The 19,603-nt window shown below is 44.6% G+C and overlaps 1 protein-coding gene across 6 annotated transcripts in view; it reads left to right on the plus strand.

Moving 5' to 3' along the window:
* Positions 1–19,184, plus strand: part of LOC129858518 (synaptopodin) — a 35,851-nt gene extending 16,667 nt beyond the window's left edge. For all 6 annotated transcript variants that reach the window (XM_055927819.1, XM_055927817.1, XM_055927822.1 and 3 more), the window contains 2 exons: positions 4,541–6,843; positions 14,068–19,184. In XM_055927819.1, coding sequence (XP_055783794.1) covers positions 4,541–6,843; positions 14,068–15,012 — 3,248 coding nt within the window. In that variant the 3' untranslated portion in view covers positions 15,013–19,184. The remainder of the gene's footprint in view (positions 1–4,540; positions 6,844–14,067) is intronic.
* The last annotated feature ends 419 nt before the right edge of the window (positions 19,185–19,603 follow it).

Consider the following 19,603-nt stretch of genomic DNA (forward strand, 5'->3'; position numbering starts at 1 on the left):
CCCCCCACACCAATTCAATTTCAATTTAAGGGGTTTATTGGCATGGTAAACATATTCACATTGCCAAAACAAGTGAATTATGTAATAAACAAAAAGTGCTCTCCCTTTGTGGGTTAAGTTAATTAAGGTCTAGATCCAGCCTGTAAAATCTAAAACACAGATGCTGATTATTCCTGGTCTGGTCGGCTGGCTGTAAACTGTAGTTGGAAGGATCATCGGGACATCTAATGAAAGACCCACTCAGAGCCAGGAAGATCTGCCTTTAATATGAACACACTGGGAAAGCTAAGTGTGTCCCAAATGGTGCCCTATTTCCTATATAGTGCACTACTTTTCCACAGGGTTCTGGTCAAAAGTAGTGGACTACAGGTAGGGGGATAGGGTGCCATGCGTGGAATGCGGCCCCCTCAAGTCAGAGTTTGGAGCCAGCTGGTTGGCTGCTTTAGTCGTTGTTGTGATTGGCTAGGACACCGTGGTTCCCATCAGTCGATGTACAGTAGCTGTCTGGATGGTCGTGATGTGGAGAGAGGATGAACGTTTGCCTGTCTGGATGGTCATGGTGTGGAGAGAGGTTGAACGTTTGCTGCGGTGCCAGCAGTGTCAGGGGTGTTGTTTTAATAGTGATTCACAGTCGGCGATGGTGATGGCGGAGTTGGATCTGTATTCCAGTGAATCACAGTCAGAAGCACAGTTCGAGATCTTCACCTAATTAAACCAGGATCTCAAGAATAGAAAACAGAATAGGCATGGTATGTGTATGTATAACCCCGGAAGATACGTGATTACAATAGTCAGTGAGGGATTGTTTGTGATTGGCTGTCGTAGCGATTGATCAGAATAACACACACACAATATACATTCCCTCACATTCCAGTCAGTGAATGCATGAAACGCCTCAAGGAGGGATATTTTAGAGCAGTATTCAAGCCTCAAGTGCAAAGGCATTTCCAACTTTCCTCCAGGATACTGGTGATGGAGAGGTACGTAGACCTGTGGCTGAAATGGAGAGGTACATAGAGCTATGGATGAAATGGTTTATGATTAATAAAGAGTTGATCTACAGCCTTGAAGACATTATAAAGTCATGCCTGAGACTCAGAGACTGACTGAGGCAGTGATTTAGTCCCAAATAGAACCCTATTCCCTATCCTATTCCTTATCACAGTGCCCCATAGGGCTCTGGTGAAAGTAGTGCGCTATGTAGGGAATAGGGTGCCATAGGGCTCTGGTGAAAGTAGTGCGCTATGTAGGGAATAGGGTGCCATTTGGGAACGCTGACAGGGAATGTTCTGGGCTGCTGAGGAATGCTTGGTGAGGGACCAGATGGTAGAGAGGAAATACTTTCTCCTGCTCTGAACGGAGCTCTTTAACTCGGACAATGAACCAAGCCTCCATTTTCAACAGAAACACTGTTTTTTAATTTATTTATTTTTAAATCATATTCTCTAAATAATGAGCCACAGTGCCAAGTCGTCATAGTCAACATATTATATTACTGAAAAATAGTTGATTTGTCTGAAATGCCTTCCTCATTGCTAAACCTGAACCTTAAATGTCCCATACAGCCATTTTTATCTGAGTAAAACATTAAGTACCTTTAATGTGTTTGTTTTCAAAAGAATTGGCAAAAAGGAACAAAAATAGCTTCTTAGCAAAGAGCAATTTTGCGAGGAGTGGTCTGAGAGGGTAGGGTAAAACTTAAAACTAGCTTTTATTGGCAGAGAGGTTTGAAACGCTTTCTTATTGGTCTATAAACTCATTTACAGCATGGTGATGTCACCATGGAAAGCCCAAAGCTTCATTCCATCAAAACAGGGTGAAATTTCAGGCAGTTTTACACTGAAAGGGCATTATCATAATTTTCACAATTTCACAGTATTATTCCAACCTCATAGTGTGGAAATATATATATAATATATATAAATAAAGAAATATTTATATAAAACACAGGAAAATCACGTTTTTGACTGCACTGGGAGTGTAGCCCTTTCCTGAAACCAAATGACCTAGTGTCCTTATGGGTGGAATGTTAATTTATTTTTAACTCAGAAAATCCAGCGTTTTGTGTCAAACAGTTTTGTTATATTTCAGTCTTCTGTGATGTATATAAAGTGTAATATTGGGATGCAAACTCAAAATGTAATACATTTCATTTCTATATCTGACATGGTACAGGTGTCTTCTTTTCTTAAGCCCATAACCACGTGTGTGAGGTGTACACTTTTGTTTCAAAGTAGATTTGTTTAAGACTACCCAGAAACACTCTGTGTGACCCTGATTTAGCCCACTGCAGTAAAAGGTTCAACCTAAGACCTGTAGTATTTGTTCAACTTTTGTCGAGCAGGATGTTCTCTTTTGTGAAAGTGTTTGTTTGAACATTTTCTCTAACTGTCCACAGTCTAGTCTGAGCTACGTCTTACCAGTGGCAGTCTGAACAGTGAAACACCAAACCAGTCTGTGAACTAACTAGATAACTAACTAACCAACTAGATAACCAGCTAACTAACTAGATATCCAACTAACTAGGTAACCAACTAACTAGATAACCAACCAACCAACTAACTAGCTAAGTAGCTAAACAGCTAACTAGCTTTCTATCTAACTAACTAACTAGATAACTAACTAACCAACTAGATAACCAGCTAACTAACTAGATAGCCAACTAACTAGGTAACCAACTAACTAGATAACCAACCAACCAACCAACTAACTAACTAAGTAGCTAACCAGCTAACTAGCTTTCTATCTATCTATCTATCTATCTAACTAACTAACTAACTCCCTCCCACCACATTTGGTTGGAGGGATTACACAGTACAGTACCAGGTAATGATAACCATATGTAGCCGAAACAATTATGTGGCTTTTTAAATAGTACAGCTACACGGCCCTCAGAATGTTTTCAAACCCCTTGACTTTTCCCACATGTTGTTGTGTTAAAGTCTGAATTTAAAATGAATTAAATTGAGATTTTGTGTCACTGGCCTACACACAATACCCCATCATGTCAAAGTGGAATTATGTTTTTTGTAATTTCTACAAATGATTAAAAAATGAAAAGTTGAAATTTCTGGAGTCAATTAGTATTCAACCCTAAATAAGTTCAGGAGTAAAAATGTGCTTAACAAGTCACATAATAAGCTGCATGGACTCTGTGTGCAATAATAGTGATTCACATGATTTTTGAATGACTACCTCATCTCTGTACCCCACACATACAATGATCTGTTAAGGCCCTCAGTCGAGCAGTGAATTTCAAACACAGATTCAACCAGAAAAACCATGGACATTTTATAGTGCCTCACAAAGAAACTCACCTATTGGTAGATTTAAAAAAAATAGATAAAAAAAAGCTTTACAAATATCTCTTTGAGCATGGTGAAGTGCATGGTGGCTGCATCGTGTTATGGGTATGCTTGTCATTGGCAAGGAATAGGGAGTTTATTTTAGGATAAAAAACATAATAGAGCTAAGCAGCTGCAAAATCTTAGAGACTTTCCAACAGACACTGGGAGACAAATTCACCTTTCAGCAGGACATTAACCTTAAACACAAGGCCAAATATACACTGGAGTTGCTTATCAAGATGACATTGAATGTCCCTGAGTGGCCTAGTTACTGTTTTGACTTAAATCAGCTTGAAAATCTATGGCACGACTTGAAAATAACTGTCTAGCAATGATCAATAACCAACTTGACAGAGATTGAAGAATTTAGAAAATAATCATGTTCAAATATTGTACAATCCAGGTTGTGCAAAACTCTTAGAGACTTACAATGGTATATTCTAACATGCAATGACTCAGCAGTGTTAATACTTATGTAAATTAGATATTTTTTATATTTCATTTTCAGTAAATTTGAAAAAGACTCTAAAAAATCTTTTCACTTTGTCATTATGGGGTTTTATGTGTAGATAGGTGAGGGAGATTTTTTAAAAATCCATTATGAATTCAGGCTGTAACACAACTAAATGTGGAATAAGTGAATTTATGTCACTGACCTTGTCCTCGTTGGTTCACGTCAGTTTGAACATTTACAAGCTTATTGTTGAGGGAACGCTTTCAACGGAGGTGTTCAAATGTTTTTTTTTTTTTTTCTGTAAAATATGGTAGCTAACTAACACAAGTCCTCAGTCTGTTCTGGGGTTATGAGTTCAATGAATTTGTCCAAGCTTTTGCTGTCATCAAATAACAATCTTTATCTCTCTCTCCTCTCTCTCTTCCTGCATCCCTCTCTCCCCCTCTTCTCTCTCTTCCTGCATCCCTCTCCCCCTCTTCTCTCTCATCCTGCATCCATCTCTCCCCTTCTCCATCACTCCTCTATCCTTCTCTCTCATCCTGCATCCATCTCTCCCCTTCTCCATCACTCCTCTATCCTTCTCTCTCTTCCTGCATCCCTCTCCCCCTCTTCTCTCTCTTCCTGCATCCCTCTCTCCCCTCCTCCATCACTCCTCTATCCTTCTCTCTCTCTTCCTGCATCCCTCTCTCCCCCTCCGCTCTCTTACTTTCCCTTCCTCTATCTCCCACCCTCCGCCCAGACCTGACACGTAGTGCCAGCCTATCAGAGAAGGAGTTGAAGGAGGCGAGGGTGAGGTCACAGATCATCGCTGCCCAGCTGACCGTCCCGTCTGGCTGCTCCAACTCCCGCGGAGTCCAGCTCTTCAACCGCCGCCAGCAGAGGGTCAACGCCTTCACGCTAGAGAGCTGCGGGGAAAGAACGAGGGAAGAGGAGCGAGAGGCGAGAGACGGAGATACCAGGAACAACAACCTGACATGGGAAGGAGAGAGAGGGGGACCTAGTGAGGGGAAAGAGAAAGACATACAACTGAACTGGAAGAACAGCGCTGGAACAAAACAACCACTCTGGTCGCCACCCTCTGGAAGTGAGGTCACCGGAAGTGACATCATGAAGGACCCAGGTGACGAGCACATCTACGAGGAAGTGGAAACTGTGACACAGGAGAGACACTTCCAGCCGGTGAACGAGAGACAAGGGGAGGAGGAAGAGAGGAGTGGAGAGAGAGAAAGAGAGGAGATATACGAGGATATTGAGGGTGAAGTGAAGGATGAGATTATACCAGTAAATGACAACAACACCTGTCCAGTCAGAGAGGAAGTGGGGATGAATAGGGGGTCATACACATTCCCCACAGCTCCCTCTGAGACCCGTAATGGCTTCCACAGCACCCAGGGCTCTGCTGGAGAGATCCAAAATGGAGGCCGAGTTTCTATGTCCCTGTCCAGACAGGCCCCCACCATCGTCAACCGGACAGCCAGACCCTTCTTCTCTCCACCTACCATACAGCCCAAGTCCCCAGAGGCAAGGAGTCCCGTCATGGATAACAACATACCTCCAGCCCCCTCCTATCCTACCCCAACTCTTCCCCCAGCTTCCTCAGACTCCACTCACCCTCTCCCACCTTTCACTGCCACTCGCCCCGTAGCCTTCTCCCCTCCTCCCCCTCCTCCCTCATACCCCATGCCTCCTCTCCCAGCCTTCCCCATCCATCCTCCTCCTCCCTCCCAGTCTCTCTCCAGTCCTTCCCCTATGTCTACTGTCATGTTCCCTAGGTCTACACCCGTCCCCCAGTACAACCCTCCTTCTACAGCTGCTTCTGTTCCCCAGTATCTACCCCCCAACCCTCCTGTCACCCACAACATCCCTCCTCCAAGTTCCCCTAGACCCAACACCTTTGTCCCCTTCACCCCTCAGCCTATTGGTCAACAGAACCAGCAGCAGCTAATCAAAACGGGCATCCTGGAGGAAGGGGCGGCGGCCATCAGACGATCGTCGACGGCCAGGAAGTCCATGTTCACCTTTAAGGAGAAGCCTGTCATGGCACCCAACCCTGAACTCCTCTCTCTGGTCCAGGGGAACGATGACAGGAAGAAGCACGGCCTCCGCTCCGTTCCCGACCCAGCCCCAGAGGAGGAGCTGCTGGCTCTGGGGGCCGAGGCCTCTAACTTCCTAGCCAGGGAGGAGGTGAAGGCGGAGGCTGCCAAAGTGCCGGAGTGGTCCTCCTGTCTCAAGAGCTCCAGGACCAGGGAACCCAGGGGGCAGCACCAGCCAGAGCAGACCCTGACCAACGCATCAGGGAAGGGGGCCGAGCTGTTCGCTAAGCGCCAGTCCAGGATGGAGAAGTACGTAGTGGAGAACCAGAATATCTCCGGTGGTGGAGGTGGTCAGATGAGGTCGCCGTCTCCCACCGCGTCTCTGCCGCCATCTTGGATCTATCCATCTAATATGCCTGGCCGGGTCAAAGCTATCGCTAACAACACTGACCTCAGCGCCAGGCTGACCCGGACCCTCCAGACCCCTCAGCCCGCGAACAGGAGGCCCAGCCAGCAGGCTCCAACTCCGGCCCCGGTCCCCGAGGAACCACCCCTGGAGAACGGCTGCACCAAGATAGAGATGGACCTCTCCAGGCACAAGCCCTACCAGCTCAACTCCTCCCTGTTCATCTTCAACCCAGTCCAGGACTCTACCAGCACCCTGCTGAGTGCTCTGCCCCGAGGGGCCCCTCCACCACCCAAACCCCTGGTCTCATCTGAGGCCTACTCCAGGCAGGCCTCCCTGCCCTCCTCCAACCCTCCATCTCACAATTACAACAGCCTGCCCCGCTTCAGACCTACCCTGTCCCCCTCACTTCAGCCCCCATCAGGAGGAATTGGAGGTGGGGATTACTATCCTTCACAACACGGGGGGACTCCACAGCTGAGGGACCCCAGGATCACCTCTCCTGTCTCTGCCTTCTCTCCGGAGAGAGTGGCCTCTCCTCGGTCGAGCGTCCAGGCACCCAGACCCACCTTCTCTACCAAGAGGGCAGGGATCGAACCCCAGGTGTGGAGGCCTTCTTTCTTCTTCTACTGATAGATCTACTCTGTTTCTACTCTGCTTCTACTCTGAACTGTGTTAACACAACCAAAGTACAACAGATAGACAGAAAGAGCCTTATTTTACTCTATTGCACACGACAGATACAACAGATACACACAGTCGATTTATTGGATACCTAGATACTACATGGTTAGACGTCACTGTTGATGTTACTTTACAGTACAAAGCTCAACATATATTATTTGTCTACACCTAAAGCCACACATTTTGTTGGAGCTCCTTGTGGAATCTTGATTTCATGGTTTTGCTGCTTCATTAGTGGTTAAAGAAAACAAGTTTGCTATGCAACTGACAAACACGCTATAGAGCCAGAGATCAAATCCCAGAAAAAGGAACATTATTTAATGTCAGTTAACAGGGGAATATTTGCCAAATAGTACAATATATAAAAACCACTGACTGTACTTCTGTCAGCTCCTAAAGAACTTTGGGGCGAGAAATCGGGTTCACACTTTTTCCAGTGTTTTTCCTCTTCAAGTCTCCAGAAAGACTTGATACAAAGAGAAAGAGAAAGGAAGAGAGCTGGAGAGAGAGAGAGAAGAGAGAGGAAGAGAATAGCAGAGAGAGAAGAGAGAGGGAATAGCAGAGACCAACAAAGAAAACAAGATACACAAAGCCCTTTAACAGATGCTCTGGCGTCTATTTTATGATCTATGATTTGTAATTTAATACGAGCTTACAGACATGAAAGTATCAGGCTGGGAACTCCCTTTAATGTCTCTGTTTCTAATATAGACTGACTGATGTTTGAAATGGCACCCTATTCCCTGTATAGTACACTACTTTTGACCAGGGCCCATAGGGCGCAGGTCAAAAGTAGTGCACTGCATAGGAAATAGGGTGCCATTTGGGATGTTGCTTTGACTTCTGATTCTCAGTTTCTCTGCCCTTAGACGAGAACTACCAAATTATATACTACTATTAACGTCCTGTGAGCCCTGGCTCTGAGGCCATTGATGTCAGTCATTTACACACTGCACTGCTGCATGCCATTAGACGTAATGTATCTTAAAAATGTTTCTTACGACTTGACTGAGCAATAATTTCAGGTGAAGTGTTTATACATAGAACAACATAGAATGAAAATATAACTCCTGAGTGTTTTGAGATTTACGATGTTGATTACTAAACCAAAAATAGGGGAGCCTCAAAACATACAAGTGTTTGGAGCTAGTGGACAATAATAATAATTATAGCTTCCTCGTTTCTCTTATCTCTGATGCACTCATTTCTGATTCATAGAACAACAATATAGAATAGAACTATGTTTTCAGATGTATAATGTTGATCACTAAACCAGCTAGCTGACAACAAGGACTTTGGTTTTTCTCTTTCTCTATTCTTTTATGCGCTGATTTCTGTTTTTCCAATTCTGTATCTAGAAACTTCTCTTTTTCTGTTGAACTGTTTCTTCTTCTCTCCTGATTAAACCTTTATCCTTTCTGTTTTCCTGGAACCTTCTTTCTTTTGTTTGTCTTTTTACCTAACCGGTCTTCTGTTTCTTCTATCCTGAGGTTTTCCACTCATCTACCTTTACAGTACCCATAATCATAACCAGAATCATTTTCTATTGACATAGTTTACTGAAGCATATAGTACATTGACCTAAATGTATATCTCTGCAGGAAAACATTTGAAAGCAGTCAATAGACACGACACAAATGCATATTCCTAAAGGCTACCACCCAGTTTAAAACTCAGAGCCGGCAGAGGACACACCAGATAAATACATCAAAGAAAAACCAACAGACTTTTTTTTAAAGAAGTAACCGTTTTAAAAGATTCTCTCTGAAGGTAACGGAAACACCCTGTACAATATGAGTGATCACACTGCATTCCACAACCTGTTTCTTTGTGAAGGAAGGGTCTTAGCTTTCTAAAAGCCCCCCAAGGGCGTAAAAGCATTCAGACAAATAGTATGACCCATGGCCCCTACCTTCAAAAGAATGGTATGACCCATTGCCCCTACCTTCAAAAGAATGGTATGACCCATTGGCCTTTCTTGTCCAGTATGAAAACACTCCAGGCTCAAGGTACAGGTTACCCTTAGGGCCTAAGTAGGTGCAGACTTGTCACATGCTTCGTAGACAACAGATGCAGACTAACAGTGACATGCGTACTGACGGGTCCTTCCCAACAATGCAGAGTTAAATATAAGATTAAATAAAAATAACATGGCTATGTACAGGAAGTAGAAAATAACATGGCTATATACAGGAAGTAGAAAATAACATGACTATATACAGGAAGTAGAAAATAACATGGCTATATTGTCACGATCGTCTTTACGTGAATGAGTGGACCAAGGCGCAGCGTGAGAGAAATACATCTTCCTTTTTATTTGACGAAGACGTAACACGAAACGAAACACTCTTACAAAGCTATAAGCTAAAATGCACACACAAGCTACTAACGTTCAACATAGACAATTACCCACAAAAGCCTACTGCCTATGGCTGCCTTAAATATGGCTCCCAATCAGAGAAAATGAATGACAGCTGTCTCTGATTGAGAACCATTCAGACAACCATAGACATACCTAGACACCTACACTCAACACAAACCCATACACTCTACCAAAACCCCCTATACCATACAACCACCCCAGACGAGACAACTATACACAAACATCCCCCCTGTCACACCCTGACCTAACCAAAATATTACAGAAAACAAAGATAACTAAGGCCAGGGCGTGACATATATACAGGAAGTAGAAAATAACATGGCTATATACAGGAAGTAGAAAATAACATGGCTATATACAGGAAGTAGAAAACAACATGGCTATATACAGGAAGTAGAAAACAACATGGCTATATACAGGAAGTAGAAAATAACATGGCTATATACAGGAAGGAGAAAACAACATGACTATATATACAGGAAGTAGAAAATAACATGGCTATATACAGGAAGTAGAAAATAACATGGCTATATACAGGAAGTAGAAAACAACATGGCTATATACAGGAAGTAGAAAACAACATGGCTATATACAGGAAGTAGAAAATAACATGGCTATATACAGGAAGGAGAAAACAACATGACTATATATACAGGATGTAGAAAATAACATGGCTATATACAGGAAGGAGAAAACAACATGACTATATATACAGGAAGGAGAAAACAACATGGCTATATACAGGAAGGAGAAAACAACATGGCTATATACAGGAAGGAGAAAACAACATGGCTATATACAGGAAGGAGAAAACAATATGGCTATATACAGGAAGGCGAAAACAACATGACTATATATACAGGAAGTAGAAAATAACATGGCTATATACAGGAAGTAGAAAATAACATGGCTATATACAGGAAGTAGAAAATAACATGGCTCTATACAGGAAGTAGAAATAACATGGCTATATACAGGTAGTAGAAAATAACATGGCTATATACAGGAAGTAGAAAATAACATGGCTATATACAGGGAGTAGAAAATAACATGGCTATATACAGGAAGTAGAAAATAACATGGCTATATACAGGAAGTAGAAAATAACATGGCTATATACAGGGAGTACCAGTACCGAGAAATGTGCAGGGGTACGAGGTAATTGAGGTAGCTATGTACTGTATATATGAGTAAGGGTAAAGTGACTAGCAACAGCGTGTGTGGTGAGTGTGAAAGTGTGTGTGTGTGTGTGGCGTCAGTACGCATGTGTGTGCATGTTATGTGAGTGTGGGCGCATGTGGTTTGTGTGTGTGTGTGTGTTGTGGTGTGTGTGTGTGTGTGTGTGTGTGTTGGGGTTGTCGGTGTAAGTATGTGTGAGTCTGTGGGTAGAGTCCAGTGTGTGTGTGCATAGAGTCAGTGCAAGAGAGTTGGTGCAAATGGGTCAATGCAGGTAGTCTGGGACGGATAGCCATTTGATTAACAATTCAGCAGTCTTGTTAAGCCGTCTTATGGCTTGGGGGTAGAAGCTGTTCAGGGTCCTGTTGGTTCCAGACTTGGTGCATTGGTACCGCTTGCCGTGCAGTAGCAGGGAGAACAGTGTATGGCTTGGGTGGCTGGAGTCTTTCACAGTTTTTTGGACCTTCCTCTGACACCGCCTGGTATAGAGGTCCTGGATGGCAGGGAGCTCAGCCCCAGTGATGTACTGGGCCGTACGCGCTACCCTCTGTTGTGCCTTGCGGTCGCATGCCAAGCAGTTGCCATACCAAGCAGTTGCCATACCAAGCGGTGATGCAGCCAGTCAAGATGTTCTCGATGGTGCAGCTGTAGATTTTTTGGAGGATCTGAGGGCCCATGCCAAATCTTTTCAGACTCCTGAAGGGGAAGAGGCGTTATCGTGCCCTCTTCACAACTGTGTTGGTGTGTTTGGATGTTGATATATCCTTAGTGATGTGGACACAGAGGAACTTGAAGCTCTTCGACCCGCTCCACTGCAGTCACGTGGATGTGAATTCGGGGCGACGCTCGCCCCCCTTATTACTGTAGTCCACAATCAGCTCTTTTGTCTTAAAAATCTTGAGGGAGAGGTTGTTGTCCTGCCACCACACTGCCAGGTCTCTGACCTCCTCCCTATAGGCTGTCTTATTATCATTTACCACCATTGTGCAATTTTCCCTCTAAGAAAAATACATGTTCTAGTTTACCCCATTAGTTAACACAATCAATGTTTTCCTCTACTGGGCGAAATGCCAATATTAGCCACTTTCAATGCAACATACTGAAACAAAATGAACTATGCAAGACTTTTAGTATGTAAGTGTTACGGCTATCGTCATATTCTTCCTCCTCCTCGGACGAGGAGAGGCGAGACGGATCGGACCAATACGCAGAGTGGATATTGTTCACAATGATTTATTAAAACGAAACTGAATACTGAATTACAAAATAAATAAACGAAGTGCATATACCGATACAGTACCGTGTGGTGCAACAAACACAGACACGGAAACAAACACCCACAAAACACACGTGAAACCCAGGCTGCCTAAGTATGATTCTCAATCAGGGACAACGATTGACAGCTGTCTCTGATTGAGAATCATACCCGGCCGAACACAAACATCCCAACATAGAAAATCAAACATAGACAAACCCACCCAACTCACGCCCTGACCAACTAAATAAATACAAGAAAAAGGAAAACAGGTCAGGAACGTGACAGTAAGAGATTTTTTTTGTTGCACTGCAGTAGGATTATATTGCATTGACAGGGATGACTCAGCCCGTACTCTACAGACCTGTGCGGCATAACCAATCAGAGCTGCAGTATCCCTATATGCAAATCGACCATTGACATATATAGATCTGTGCCATTCCTTAGAACTGGACTGTGTTTACAGCATGAGCGATTGTGAGTAGATGCATTTTGTTGTGAGTAGATGCACTCATCAAAGTAAGAGCTGTATGTAGCCACATGTGAACATTTTGTTCAGATCCTTTGCTACTTAGTGAGTTATTAGCACAGTTATAAATCATTTGTAGTCAGCAGTGGGGGAGTGGTTGCTTCCTACAAGAGCACAAAACGTCTACATTTCTAGCCATCTTTGAAAAGAAAGTCAGGTAAGGAGCATTTCCTCTGTCTTAATTGGGCAGTGTTGTATTTTGAGACAGAATAAGCTAAGTAGCCATTAGGCAGAGGGTAGCATCATTTGTCTGATTCTCTGTAATAATGGTATGGGAATAATAATGAACTTTATTTTGTAAAATGGTTTCTTGCATCAAACTACAACATTTTCAGTCACATCCTTGTCTGAAGGACAAGTGGATAAACAGGTTCATTTTAAGCCCTGCACATTTTTTCAAAAACTCAACAACAACAAAAAAAACACTGAATGTAGGCTTACATTGAACACCACACGATGGCTGTTAATGCAGGCTGAATGATAGAACAGCATGTTAAAATATGTTAAATGTTAAAATATTATGGGATGCATTTTCTCCATTGTTTTTGATGGTAGGCCACTCTGGTAGGCCCTACATTATGACCAAATAGCCACAGTAGCCTACTTGACCACTGTTATAACTGTAACTTAAAGTGGGTAAAACCTCAGTGTTTACAATAAAAGTACGCCAGAAGCTGCACAGACTTTTCATAAAGTTGAAGTTTGCTCTCAGCAGACCTGAAATTTGCTCAGTGCCGAAACAAATGTTCAGGGAACGTTGCCGTCGTGTCGTCAGCAAACTTAATGATGATGTTTGGAGTCATGCACAGTCGTTGGTGAACAGAGAGTACAGGAGGGGACAAAGCACGCACCCCTGAGGGACCCCCGTGTTGAGGATCAGCGTGGCAGATGTGTTGTTGCCTACCCTCACCACTTGGAACGGCCCGTCAGGAAGTCCAGGATCCAGTTGCAGAGGGAGATGTTCAGTCCCTGGGACCTTAGCTTAGTGATGAGCTTCGAGGGTACTATGGTGCTGAATGCTGAGCTGTAGTCAATGAATAGCATTCTCACGTAGGTGTTCCTTCTGTCCAAGTGGGAAAGGGCAGTGTGGAGTGCAATAGAGATTGCGTCATCTGTGGATCTGTTGGGGCGGTATGCAAATTAGAGTGGGTCCAGGGTGTCTGGGATGGTGGTGTTGATGTAAGCCATGACCAGCCTTTCAAAGTATTTCATGGCTACAGATGTGAGTGCTATGGGGCAATAGTCATTTAGACAGGTTAACTTGGCTTTCTTGGGCACAGGGACTATGGTGGTCTGCTTGAAACATTTAGGTATTACCGACTCTGTCAGGGAGAAGTTGAAAATGTCAGTGAAGTCACTTGCCAGCTGGTCAGCGCATGCTCGGAGTACACGTCGTGGTAATCCGTCTGGCCCTGCGGCTTTGTGAATGTTGACTTATTTAAAGCTCTTTCTCACATCGCCTACGGAGAGCGTGATCACACAGTCATCCGTAACAGCTGGTGCTCTCATAGATGTTTCAGTGTTGCTTGCCTCGAAGTGAGCATAGAAGGCCTTTAGCTTATTTTACATTCATGTCTCGCTACCCTAGTTTAGCATTATCATGGTGTCTTACATTCATGTCTCGCTACCCTAGTTTAGCATTATCATGGTGTCTTACATTCATGTCTCTCTAACCTAGTTTAACATGATCACGGTGTCTCACATTCATGTCTCTTTAACCTAGTTTAACATGATCATGGTGTCTCACATTCACATGTACAGAGATTTATACTCTTTATACTCTTTACTCTCTCTCCACAGACGAGGAAGGAGTCGCCTCCAACCCCGACCCACACCACCCCCACTCCCACCAGGACACCCCAGTTCACCCGTCGGTTCAGCAGCCCAGAGGGACCACACACTCCCAGCGGGGTCCGGTCCCCTACCCCCCAGACCACCATCACCTTCTCCTCCACTTCCAGGCCCCCCCACCAGGGCACCTCCACACCCACCTCCCCTGTCTCCCCACCCTGGGAGACGAGGTGCCAGTCCCCCGCGATGGTCACCAAACCCTTCTCCATAGCCTCTTTATCCAGGCCTAAACCATCCACCACCACCTCACCTATATCGCCTGTATCTCCCTGGGGGTCCCGCTGTCAATCCCCTAACATCAACCAGACAACCAAGCCTTTCTCCACCACCATCTCCAACTCTTCCTCTTCCAGACCCTCTCACCAAGGCACCATGACCTCTCCTATCTCCCCGTCACCCCTGTCCCCTCCCTGGGGTTCCAGATGCCAGTCTCCCATTGTCAGCCCAAGCCCCAACAACTCCAAGGCAAACCATCGCCTGTTAGCCAAGAACATCATCAACGCGGCCAAACGTAAAAACAGCCCGTCCCCAGGTGCTCTGAGCGGCCACAGTCTCCCAATCTCCCCACAAGGTGGCATCACTACCCACCAGCACCACCAGGGCTATGACCAGCAGCACCACAGCAGCTCCAAACCCCCCTTCAGCCCCTACCAGTCCAGGGCCATGGGGTGCCAGTCCCCCCACTTCGCCAGCCCACCTCCCACCCCTACAGGGGTGATCCGGTCCCCAGTAAGGCTCTACAACACCAGATCCCTCACTGACTCGGATGCTTCGGTGGAATCGGAGGACTCTGGGCTGAGGTCTCCAGGACTGCAGCGTACCCACAACACCAGTCCCCGAGGCTGGGGCGGCAGCCTGAGGGTGAAGAGGGGCAGTTTTGGCACTGACCTGTAGGGGGAGCTGGGGAGAGAGGGTCAGGAGAAAGGACCATTGAGCTTGCGAAATAAGAGAAAGAAAGAAAACCAGGACATTGATAAAAGGGACTGGTGGGTTTTGGACAATTCTTAATTTCATTGACCTATAGGAGCATCTAGATGGAGGGCCAGCTCAGCGCTAGCCTCACAGGGGAGATATGGTAAGGAGTTTGAAAGGAACTGACCTTGTGTGTTTGTTGCTTTGGAATAAGGGACAATAATGTTGACCACACAGTAAATAATCTGATGCCCTTACAACGCAGCTGGGACATAGAAGCATCCTGTCTGGTGATTCTAAAGTCCACTAAAACCCACTGATTTGTCTGGCTGGCTATAGAAGAGTCCAGGACCATCAAGCTCAGAGCTAGCTCAACAGTGGGATTACCGAGAGGAGATTGAAGGGACAATTCACTGTTGCCTCTTCCTCTCATTCTTACATTTTATAAAACACGTTATACATTTATTGCACAAAAAAAAAGAAGAAGGAAATTGAAGGGATTCTAAAATCCAAAGCGACTTGTCTACAACTTTTGATATGGACCTTGTAATTGAAAAACAAAATGTGTTGTTTTAATCAGGCATTGCTGAAATGTAAAACTAGCTTACTTGCATTTGACTTTGACAAGAGTTCCTTGAATAATCAAATTATTACAGTAGCTTACTTATGTTTACGCTTAAAAAATAAATAAAAGGTTTATTCTAATTTATACCAAAAAAAAAGAAGGTATACAGACTAGAAGAAAAATACCAAAGACAATATCTGGAATGATGCAATGTTTTCAAAACAGTGTTACACTTTTCCTCCCCCACATAAGACATTGATAATGTAGTGGCGTAGATATGCCCTTTGCAGTTATTTTGTATATATACATATATATGTGTTTTAATGTTGCTGGGTATACATTGGAGTAGACAGGAATGCAGTTAAACCATAGGTTGACATGGTGTTTTGCAGGTCTGACACAGGTCAAACTGGGGAGAGAGAGAGAGAGTGACTGGATTTTAAATGGCACCCTATTCTCTACAGTGCACTACTTTACACCCGAGCCTTATGGGCCCCGGTCAAACGTAGTGCGCTAAATAGGGAACAGGGTGCCATTTGGAAACGTCATTTAGGACGCTGACAGAGTATCGATGCGTCAGTTTTTAGTTCTGTAGTAATGGTGGTGGCTACAGGGAGGCAGGTATAGGAGTTTTGTAATATAATCTTATAGCTTACTGGAATATGCTTTCATCAAACAAATCCCTTTGAAAGTTGCCGTGATAGTTATTAGATTAGGAAAACAAAAAAAAACGGACTATTACTCTTCAACTCTGAATGAGTACGTAGAGATAGAATGGGTACAGTCAGAGCCATGTATTTACATTTGACATGTTATAAATACGGCTCTGGTTACAATGTAGTTTCTCTACCATTCCATAACCTTACTATGCAAAGAATCAAGGAACATTGGTGTTATTGTGGTGTTGATACCGTCACAAATGGCCCAAAATGTACACTACAGTACAGTATATCCTTTTTTAATGAACAGGGGGGCTTCTTTACCTATCGCAGTGCAATAATGCATCTATCCCCTCTATGTACTGGTTATACAGCTACTGTATGTTGTTTTATGTACTGCTTTGTTTCAAATGAATGTACAGATTGTCAGGTAGAGAGGTAGAAGAGAGACAGAGACAGACAAAAGGAGGGTTGACCTTTATGGAGAAAGTTTATGTCAAGTTTTATATGTTAACCAATGGGACACAATGTTACCGTTTCTAATACTGATATGTCTACTGTCCGGGCACAAACAACCAACTAACAATGGCTGGGGACATCAAATAGAGCATGTAGAAAATACTACATTCTGAGAGATATATAGGAAACGAAAGGGGGGATTGTTGTCACTAATGTTGTAGAGACAAACATTTGTGTGTACCACGACGATGACGATCAAGGTAGCCAATAGGAAAGATGAATAAAAGAGTCATTCCATTGGTTGAGAGTAGGCTGCAGTCAGACGTTAGGTTGGGATCGAGGTTGGGGTCGAGGTTGGCGTCGAGGTTGGGGTCGGGGTTGGGGTCGAGGTTGGCGTCGAGGTTGGGGTCGAGGTTGTGATCCAGGTTGGGGTCGAGGTTGGGGTCGAGGTTGGGGTCGAGGTTGGCGTCGAGGTTGGGGTCCAGGTTGGGGTCCAGGTTGGGGTCGAGGTTGGGGTCGAGGTTGGGTTCGAGGTTGGGGTCGAGGTTGGCGTCGAGGTTGGCGTCGAGGTTGGGGTCGAGGTTGGGGTCGAGGTTGGCGTCGAGGTTGGGGTCGAGGTTGTGATCCAGGTTGGGGTCGAGGTTGGGGTCAAGGTTGGGGTCGAGGTTGGCGTCGAGGTTGGGGGTCCAGGTTGGGGTCCAGGTTGGGGTCCAGGTTGGGGTCGAGGTTGGGGTCGAGGTTGGGGTCGAGATTGGGTTCGAGGTTGGGGTCGAGGTTGGGGTCGAGGTTGGCGTCGAGGTTGGCGTCGAGGTTGGGATCGGGGTTGGCGTCGAGGTTGGGATCGAGGTTGGGGTCGAGGTTGGGGTCGAGGTTGGCGTCGAGGTTGGGGTCGAGGTTGGGATCGAGGTTGGGGTCGAGGTTGGCGTCGAGGTTGGGGTCGAGGTTGGCGTCGAGGTTGGGGTCGAGGTTGGGGTCGAGGTTGGGGTCGAGGTTGGCGTCGAGGTTGGGATCAAGGTTGGCGTCGAGGTTGGGATCAAGGTTGGGATCGGACGATAGGAGTAGGTTTTTGTTAAATGACCAAACTCTTGCTGAAGCAAGGCCCTGTATTCCACATACACTAGTCTAAATGCACATTTCAGTTTGCTTTACTTTTTTGTATTTGATCAAGTTTCACTTGATTTTGCACTTCTTTGTTTCATTCCATTATTGCTATTGGCACACAGTATCGGACTAACCTTGATTGGCTGAAACAGGTGTCATTCACACAGAAAACACACACTTTCTCCATAATCTGCATAGTAACAGTTAGAGACCGCCGCCACACTGAACACACTATAATAGGCTTAAAAACAATGATCAGTTAATGTAACTGTTGTATTTCAAGGCCGGGGGGGTCACCAAGGCCACCGACATCATTCCACATCCCCCCCCCCCCCGCCCCCCGTAGAGAATCACAAACAGAACGAGACCACATGAAATACAGGAGTGGTTCTATTCTTGTCCCCTAAACACATAGGACTCTGTGACCGCTACATCAGCAAATTACTGACTAGTCACATGTGGGCTGTATTCATTAGACACGAAAACAGAAGAAAAAAGGGACTGAAACAAGAAGAGACTACCTGAGCTTGTCCAATAAGGGTATGTTTTCCTTTGCATAGCATTTTGCTACAGTGTACCCTAATGAATGCAACCCTGACAAATCTCTGACTGACCGGGACAGCTGGTGTTATGGTGACTTGGCACCTTGGGTGGGCAGGAATAACCTTCTCACTGTCACGGCTGCATCTTAAACGGCATCCTATGTAAACACATTGAGCTGGTTGGTTTTTCCCCTTGTCTCACGACGAGTGTTGTTTATCAGAACATTCACAACAAGAAAAGGTGAAATGCGGAAACTTCCATATGCTACCGAACGGTAGAAATCATCGGTATATCAACAACACACTATAGGGATAGGGTGGTATTTCAGATGTTGCCAATGTAGGGATCAGTCTCGAGTAACCCCCCCCCCCTTTCCTCTGTGAGTCCAACCTGCCCATCAACACAGGATGGCTAAGTCCCAATCCCAAGTGTTGATTGTAATTAGTTCTTCGTGTATTTTAACAATACATTGGGGCGGCAGGTAGCCTAGTGGTTAGAGCGTTGGACTAGTAACTCAAAAGGTTGATAGATCGAATCCCCGAGCTGACAAGGTGAACATTGGTTGTTCTGCCCCCTGAACAAGGCAGTTAACCCACTGTTCATTGGCCGTCATTGTAAACAAGAATTTGTTTTTAACTGACTTGGTTAAATTAAAAAACAAGAGGGGGGGGGATTTCTTGAGTTTGAAAAAAAGGAAAAGTTTTATTGATAATATGACTAACAACAACATGTGTGGATCAACAATATGTCTCATGTACCCCTCCTTAATTCTGGGTTATTTAAATAACTGAACACAAAACAAAATAAAAGTGATGACACTAATTATATCAATGTTGTGTATGTGGTCTCTTTCCATGTAAGGTCCCAATACACTTCAGTTCCATTACAATGGTAAGAAGGGCCTATGTACTGTAAATGTTGTAGAGGCTAATCTGGGATAGTACAACAGAAAGAAGACTATGTGTACATTTTGTACAGGCTAATCATAGGATACCTAAATTCACGGTGTTTTGTCATCATACATTATGCTACTCATGTTGCCCTGGTTCTTCTCCACGCTCATAGTCTTTTACAGTATATGACAGGGGGAAAGGACTATGACGACATACTAACTCAGAATCATTTAATGCAGCACACCAGCAGCCACCAAGAGAAAATCAAATACAGATAGCAGCCACCAAGAGAAAATCAAATACAGATAGCAGCTAACAAGCAAACACAAGTCTGTCAGGCAGACCTCTGGGCT

Source organism: Salvelinus fontinalis, chromosome 6 (assembly GCF_029448725.1).
Source record: "Salvelinus fontinalis isolate EN_2023a chromosome 6, ASM2944872v1, whole genome shotgun sequence".
NCBI classification, from domain to species: Eukaryota; Metazoa; Chordata; class Actinopteri; order Salmoniformes; family Salmonidae; genus Salvelinus; species Salvelinus fontinalis.